Raw genomic sequence first — 8,441 nt, 5'->3', positions numbered from 1 at the left:
AAGAATGACTTGTAACAGTAGACTGATCCCAGAAACTGAAATCGCTGCAGTTTGCCTTCCCTGCCCATCCTGCTCACATCTGTGATCACGTGTGATAGCTCCGTGCTGAAGCTCTTGTTGCACACCTGCCAGGGTATTAGCCAGTTTACACCGCAGCTCCCTGGAGCAGCAGTTTCTTGGAAGCTGTCGGCTTCCATAAGCTAAGTGAACCGTATACCAAGATTGGATGAAACTTTGTTTCTTTTTTTTTCTTTTTTGAGACAGGGTTTCTCTGTGTAGCTTTGGTGCCTGTCCTGGATCTCACTCTGTAACCCAGGCTGGCCTTGAACTCACAGAGATCGCCTGCTCTGCCTCCCCAGTGCTGGGATTAAAGACGTACACCACCACTGCCCGGCTGAAACTTTGCTTCTTGTTGTATTTCAACTATTGCATTATTCTGCAAGTTCCTTCATCTTTCATAACTAGTCACTAAGCTCACACATGTACAAATTCAGAATTGAGCTGGGTGTGTGGTGTATGCCTATAATCCCAGGACTCAACACTGAACTTCAGACCAGTCTGGGCTAAGAAAGCAGGACCCCTTGTCAGAAAACCAAAAGTAAACAGAACATTATTGCTTATCATGTGTTCAAGACCAGAAATTACAGATAATGCCCCCTTCCCCATGTTGGGCACTACCACTTCAAGTACTTGCTACCCTGGTACCTTTATTCCCTCCGGGTGCCCAGCAGTTTTGTGAATGTTGAGGGTTTGCCATCTCCAGCTGGGATCTGTTGTCCTGTGGAAATTCTCCCAAGGTTTTTCCCTTGGAAATCATAGTATTCTTCCTGCTCCAGTAGGGCCTCCCAGCTCTCACAGTGCCAAGCTGATGTCTGAACTGTCAGCCATGGGGCTTGCTCAGCTGCAGAGGTGTGAGGATAAGGGATCTTCTGCCTCCTTGAAAATGGAAGGCCTCCTGTGGCCCGCATAATTGGCCTGCCTCACTTCAGCTACCTCTTAAAGCCCAGGTCGGGGTTACAGCTGTTTCTCAGCATGGTAGGCTAGGAGGCTATAATGTCTTTGTAGAAACTTGGCTATTAGCTCCATTTCTAGGCCCCCAGGGCAATGTCTAGATGGTAATCTCTTCTTTCCCACTGACCAAATCAACAGTCATTACAGCTGCTCTGCTTTCCAAAGTCAGCCCAGGAGCCTGGGCCAGCTGCAGGGAGGTGGCCTATCGTGAGTGAGGGCCAGTACCTTCCTCACTTGGGTGAGTCCCATGCACATGACCTCATTTTAGGACCAAGATCTGTGTTGGTTTGTAAGATTGTTAGCTTTTTCTCTAGAGGACCACAGTGGGTGAGACCCAGGGCCTGTGGCTGTGCCGGCAGTACTATTTAGGTCCTTGTCCAGTTGAGAGCTTCATGTACACCATGTCAGCAGCACTTCTTATTTATGTTTTCCATGAGGTTTTGGACCATGGGTGTGGCTCAGGCACTTTCTGTGAGAATGTTGTTTCTGTAAAGATGGTTATTTAGCCCTTCCCTATCCCTACCTTGTCAGTCGTACTGAGGGCTGACCAGAGGTCAGTGGGGCTGCCCAGGTGTCTGCAGGGAGGCTGGGGCCTGCTGAGCGCTGCTCCAGCCTCCCACCTTAACAGCATGGGTGGAGCCCCAGCACCTGACCACCCTTCTTGACCAGCCCGGGATAGGAGGGAGGGCTGCCTCTGTCCTCATAACTGTTTCTTTTGCCACCCACACTTATTTGAGGTTGTGCTGACAGCTTGTTGTTTTTGTTTTTTTCTTCTTCCCTTCCCAGTCTACTTTTCGTATCACAACAGCCAGGGACTTGATACTGATGTATTTTACACCACATTAAATAGTCTGTTGCCTTACTTGTATCTCTGCTGATCGGATCGTTGGATGTTTCTGGATCCGTCTAGTCCTCTCCATTGTTATGGACTTGTCTGGATCAGCAAATTGGCCATGGCAGTGTCCTGGCATCCTGCCTATTCCAGAATGTCTTGCCTTCTACTGGCCACCACAAGTTCGGGACCCAGACAGATTACCTGAACTGTTTTCTCTTGCATGGAACATCAAAGGACTTTTAAGTAACTGTTTTAATTTCAGCATGGTGTGGTGCACACCTGTAAGCCCGCACAGGAAGGCTGAGGAGGGGTTGCTGCGAGTGTAGGGCTACCTTGGACTACGGCAGTTAGGGTTATAGACTGAAGCTCTGTCTCAACGGAGGGGTGTTCCCTTAATCCAAGGGGAAGGCAGGAGGGTCTGCATGTCGTGGTCCAGGGTGCCATGGTGATACCTTGTCACAGAAAAAGTGGGGTGGAGGGGTAGCTGCCAAGTGGCTCACTCGATGGAGTTGCTCTGTCCCTAGGCCCCACATGGAGAGAATGCACCCCAAGTTGTCTTGTGCTCTCTAAGCACATCTTCACACAGCCACATGTGTGCACACAGTAAATATATATGGTTTTAATTAATTAGTAGCTAGTGAGAGGGAAGGCTCTTGTAAAGTGGGGAGGCCCTGAAAAGGACAGGAGTTTAATGACCTCATTTAATAATTGGTTGAACCTGGCATGGTAGAATATGTCTTTCATCCCAGAGGTAGAGTCAGGCAGATCTCTTGTTGAGGCCATCTTAGTCTACATACCAAGTTTCAGCCCAGCCAGGGATCATGAGACCTTGTCTCAATAAAATAAAAAGATTTCCCTACGAACATTTTCCAGGGTGTTCAGGAGGGTGGGGGAAAAGATGAGGTTTATGCCTGGAGTTTGGGCGTCACATTGGGAAATATGAACCAGACTTAGAGGGCAGGAAGGACCCACTGAAGGAAGATATTCAAACTGGGAGCTGAGCAAAGGGGTAAGTAAGTTATTGGGTCTGTGCCATTGACAACCTATTATGACGTTGGCCTTCCTGGGGGTAGTGCTCAAAGACTTGGGTTCCTTAATTCAGCTGCTTTCCTGTAGGAGAGAACCTACTGATGGCATCACCCAGCGTCTGTCCTCTCTGGGTTGGCTAGACAGAAAAAATGGAAGTGTTCAACAACAGCTTTATAGGAGCTTTGCGAGCCAGCTCACTGGCCCAGAAGGGCCTTACCTTGGCCCCTCCTAGACGGGCGGTAGATTGATATTCCATGCACATCGCACACCACACTGGTTCCAAAGATCCTCCAGAACGGTGGAGGGGACTCTCTCCTGCTCCGACTCTGGAGCTTCCAAGCAAAGCAGCTCTGCCAAAGCTGCTGGCTCCGGGAAGGGGCTGGAGGTGGGAACCCTGCAGGTGCTTCTGCGCCCTCTGCCACTTGGATGGAGGAGCCTGGCACCACTCCAGCAGCCCTTGTAGGAGAGGAAAGGGGCATCCCCGTTGTCCTCTCCCTCTGGCCCTAGAGTGGTCTCGGTGTTTAAAGCACCTGGGAAAGATTCCTATTTTGGTGTCTCCAGAAGCAACACCTCTGGGTACCCAGCAGCCAGTGGCCCAGGTCAGGGAATCCTGTTGTTGCTAAGGGGAAGAGGAATGTGTTGCCTAGGTCTGGGCAGCCTGGCTAAGGGTGCTACTCTCCTGTGGCATTGGATGCTGCTCTGGAGGACTGAGCCAGGAGCTCTGCCAGGTCTTTAAATAGATGCCTCAGTGATGGAGCCTCCCTCCCTCCTGGCCAGCACCACAGCCAACAGTTCTGGGTCAGGCTCCTTCAAGAGCTCAGGTTGCCAGGTCTCCTGCCTACTCTGCTTCTCCCTGCATAGGAGGTGGGGAGAGGTCCTGTCAGCTCATCGGCACTTACCAGCTAGTGTCTGGGTGTGATGGGACAGTGATACTGCCCAGGAATGCGTGAAGATTGGTTATTTTCAGTGAAATCGGGATAATAATGATGTCTCAGGACTATAAGGATTAAATGTACATGAAAGGCTTAACAGGGTGCTTGGATACATGGCTGTCTTTGTTTCTTCTGTTGGCTGCTGCTTATCTTTCTTTTATACTTACATATTGCCTATACTGACACATCCAATTATTCCCATCACCCTCCTCCTGCACACAAAGCCACCACCATTTTGTAAGGGATTCCCTCCAAACGCGACAAGGAACGGAAAGTATTTTAAATCCGTATCCCGCAACTAACAGAGTCCCCTTAGTTCATAGGGTGAGAAGAACTGTTAGTCGACCTGAGGACTTTCCTCCCGTTCAGCTCCCTGTGAACCCAAAGAGGGCTACTTTCTCTTTAAATGCAAATCACCTCCAGCCAGCTTAGCTCCCACGAGCTCCGGCTCCACCGAGGAGAGAGAAAGCAAGGTAGAGAGAGATTACAAAGAAGCACCATTCCTCATTCCAGACCCCAGACCTCAGGTCAGTGGCTCCCCGAGGGGTGTGGGGATGAGTGATGGTGGGGGCGGACGCACCTGGTGCGCTTCTTTGAAGCCGAGGTTCAGAATTGAGTGATTGCTTGGACACAGCCTCCCTGGCTGAGCACGGACAGCCGATCTGGCTGCTGCTTCCATCAAATCACTTACTGGGTCACACTGCTGCATGGAGAGACAAGTTGTCTCCCTTCTACCCCACCCCAGCCCCATCGATGCCATCCAGCTGTTATATGCTGCTGGCATAAATGCTTGGGTTCCTACTCCATCATCGCCATCTCAGGAGTGAAGTGACCAGGCTTTTTGACAACAGTTTGGACTGAGATCCCCTGGAGAGGACTCCAGCAGACCAAATGACTAGGTGGTGGGGCTGCATGGGAGTCAGGATAAGCTGTTCTGGCCACAGTTACAGTCATTGGTGGAGATCCAACCCCAGAGACTTTCTAACTGGAAAAGGAAGAGACTAGAAACTGTCCCAGAGAACTTCTAGGCATCCCTGATATTTGCAGTTGAAGTAGAGAAAAAACACCAATATTTAAGGGGGTAAGGTCATGAACCGGTCATTCCTAGTCACTGTAGTTGACAAGTTGACAGTAGAGCCTTTCCAGGTGTCCCTACCTTATCTTGGTCACATCTCATGCAGTCAGTATCTGCTAAATACAGAGTGGGTAGGGGCCTAGTTAAGACGCGTCTGATCCTCAGCTGGCTCCCCTAGTCACATCCACTCTGTCTCTGAGCATTTTCTTCTCCAGCCCCGGGCTCTGGGCTGCAGCAACAGGAAAACAACAGGATGACCCTGATCCACTCCAGCTCTCTCAGGCAGGCCCACAGGACTTTCAGGAAGAAAGGGGCTTTGGGTGCCCTTGGAAGGTCCTTCAGATGCGTAGCCACAGTCCAGCAACAGGCTGGCATCTGGCCCTGTATACACAACAGGACAGAGCTCCTGACTGCTGGACGAGGACATTGCCGCCTCATTATCTTCCTTCCCAGGCTTAAGGTCCAACAAGCACACCATGGATGACAAAAAGAAGAAACGGAGTCCTAAGCCCTGCCTGGCCCAGCCAGCACAGGCCCCAGGCACACTACGGAGAGTCCCTGTGCCCACCAGCCACAGTGGTTCCTTAGCCCTGGGACTCCCTCATCTGCCATCACCCAAGCAGCGAACCAAGTTCAAGAGGTGAGTACAGAAAGGATGCTTGGCAAGAATGGAGGACACTCGACTGTGGGCTGAGCACTGTGGGAAGGAAGGCCTTCAGACATTGGCTGCTAAGAAGTAATGGATGCCTTCCCTGTGCTGGCCCCACATTCACCAGTGATGTAGACCCGATGTTTGTCCTCAAGTGCACAGGGAGAAAACCAGGGAGTCGAGGGGACCACATAGAGTGGGGCTGTGTCTCTGAAGAGAACATGAGTGAGTACGAAAGTGAGAGGAAGCTGCTAGACACGCTAGAGAGGGAAGACTATTCAAAGCTGAAAGCTTGCATGGCATGAAGACAAATCGATTGCCTAGAAGGCTCCAGGAGTGTTGGGGAATAAATCATGAACGATTTGTCCCCTTTTATTTCATTTTAGTGATTGCCAGGGAATTGAACCCAAGATATTGGGCATGCTAAGCAAGTGCTCTACCATTGAGCTACCTCCCTAGCCCATTTAAGTTCTCTGCTCAATTTTTTTTTATTATATTATTATTGTTCTTTTAGAGACAAGGTTCATTTTGTATCCCTGGCTGTCCTGGAACTTGTTTTGTAGACCAGGCTGGCCTCAAACTCACAGCCGGCCTCTGCCTCCCAAGTGCTGGGATTAAAGCATGTGCCACCATACATGTCATAGTGACACAAACCTTAAATCCTAGCATTGGGTGGCAGATGCTGGTAGATCTCTATGAGTTCATAGTGAGTTCCAGTCCAACCAAGACTGCATAGTGAGACCCTGTCTGAAAACAACAAAACAAAAAAGAATTTGGATCCTACAGTATAATTGTCCACATTTGTTCCCATAAATACAATGTGTTCTTTTCCCTAGTGTTCTCAATAAAAGCAGTGCCCTGTAGAACTCTGTGCCAGCTGCCTGACAAGCACCTGCCAGCGTGGCTGTAGCAGGCTGTATCTGAAGCTCGGGGTACTTGACAATACTAGGAAATGCGGCTGGCGAGGAAGGAAGGCCTGGCTGGCGGAGTGTTCAGTGTTACTCTGGGGAGACGGAATGTATTCCCTGCTTCTGCCAGAGCCACACCTGCCAGGAGCTGGAAAATTCAGAACAGTTTTTACAACAAGCGCAGGAAGATTTTTGGTGGGAGGTGCTTTGTTGGCAGTGAAGAAGGAAACTCGGTAAAGGCCAAGACCAAGTGACCCATCCAGAATCCCAGGGGCTCCATGGGCTCTCAGACAGGAGGCTGGGTCAATCTCCTTGCAGCACAGCTCTGGCTGCAGCATCCATGGAAACAGAGTTCTTTCTGTCCTCCTCCTTTCTTCCCTTCATTAGCTCTGTTCCCTCTACCCATCCCACTGCTCAGGGCGAGACCTGAGAACAAACACCCATTTGTGCTGGGGAGTGGGCAGGACACAGAAAACAGTGCAGAGAGGAAGGCACAGGAGGTCCCGACACCCGTGACCACGGGCATGTCCACTTCCCCCAGAGTAGGCAAGGAGAAATGCCGACCGGTGCTGGCCGGAGGTGGCAGCGGCCCTGCAGGCACACCCCTGCAGCACTCATTCCTGACCGAGGTGACAGACGCCTATGAGATGGAGGGGGGGCTGCTGAACCTGCTCAATGACTTTCATTCAGGCCGCCTGCAGGCCTTTGGTAAGTTCAGGGCAGGGTGGATCTGTGGGTGGGGCTGGAGGTCCTGGTCTGGGGGCATGCTGGGGCTAGGGTCCCGGGCTGGCTCCTAAACTCAGGAGTTGTCCAGGGAAGGAATGCTCCTTCGAGCAGTTGGAGCATGTGCGGGAGATGCAGGAGAAGTTGGCCAGACTGCACTTCAGCCTGGATGTGTGTGGGGAGGAGGAGGACGAGGAAGAAGAAGACGATGGGGTCACGGAGGGCTTGCCTGAGGAGCAGAAGAAGACAATGGCTGACCGCAACCTGGACCAGCTGCTTAGCAATGTGGGTCAGAAAGCTGGGTGTTTTGGATCCTCGGGACACCAAGGGTGGAGAGGGCACAGGCTCCCAAGTCTCCCGGTGAACAGTTGGGGGTACATAAACCCAAGAGCTGCGAGCTCCTCAAGCTGAACTAGTAAGGCTTCCCCCTAACATCCACGTTTGTTCTGGCTTCCCTCCTGACACAACTCTCCTTTTCTCTCTATTGACAGCTAGAAGATCTTAGCAATTCCATGTATCCTTCCCAAGGGGCTTTCTAGGGCTCACGTGGCTTTCAGGGGAGAGAGAAATGAGGGATGGGAATCAGTTTCTCCCTCCCTGCCTCCCTTTCTGCGTATTCATAACGTAACAAATATTCCCATCTCCTGCAGTCCTGACTCAAGAGTTAGTCACAGACTATCCCCACTTGAGAAGAGGAATATAGAATTTCCCAAATGCTAAGAGAAAAACACCATGTGTGGTGGCACAAAACTTTAATCCTAGCATTCAGAAAACAGAGGCAAGCCCTGGCATGATTAAAATCTTTGAAGCTGACACAGGGCTTGAGATGTTCTCCTACCCTTTCAGCTTTTCATAATGATCCTTACTTAGATTGTGGCCTGGTGTGGTGGCACTGGACACACACACACAGCCTGTGCAGGATGGGAAGGCAGGTGGAAACACTGGGGTCCAAAGCGTCACAGTCCTTGACTGGCACAGTCAGAAGCTGCACTTGGCAGAGAATGCTGAGCCTGAGGAGCAGCCAGCGTCATAGGTGTCGGAACCAGGCCTACTGCTTCTCTCCTTCCCTTCAAACTGTGACTTTGTACGGACTCGGGAGGGTATTCCGCAGCCCCCCAGGTGCTATGAGGTGGGGGGCACTGGATGGAATTAAACAAACGGAAAAGCGACTCCTTTTCTGCGTCTTCCTTGCTCTCCCTGCGCCGCACATTAGGCCTGATCCCCTTGCGTAGGTGGGTGGGAAGCCTAAGCCAGGCGCTGGACCCTGGAAACGGCGGGC

General features: G+C 51.2%; 1 protein-coding gene across 1 annotated transcript; it reads left to right on the top strand.

Annotated features, from left to right (window-relative positions):
* Positions 1 to 328: 328 nt before the first annotated feature.
* Ccdc28b (coiled-coil domain containing 28B) lies at positions 329 to 8,331 on the top strand. The gene is made up of 6 exons (XM_028887597.1): positions 329 to 4,334; positions 5,336 to 5,522; positions 6,981 to 7,147; positions 7,254 to 7,447; positions 7,654 to 7,676; positions 8,141 to 8,331. The coding sequence occupies exons 1-6, from the start codon at positions 4,214 to 4,216 to the stop codon at positions 8,193 to 8,195; spliced, it is 747 nt and encodes a 248-aa protein (XP_028743430.1). The 5' UTR covers positions 329 to 4,213; the 3' UTR covers positions 8,196 to 8,331.
* The last annotated feature ends 110 nt before the right edge of the window (positions 8,332 to 8,441 follow it).

Source organism: Peromyscus leucopus, chromosome 2 (assembly GCF_004664715.2).
Source record: "Peromyscus leucopus breed LL Stock chromosome 2, UCI_PerLeu_2.1, whole genome shotgun sequence".
NCBI classification, from domain to species: Eukaryota; Metazoa; Chordata; class Mammalia; order Rodentia; family Cricetidae; genus Peromyscus; species Peromyscus leucopus.
The sequence above is the reverse complement of the archived record's forward strand: the minus strand, read 5'-3'. Positions and strand labels throughout refer to the sequence as shown.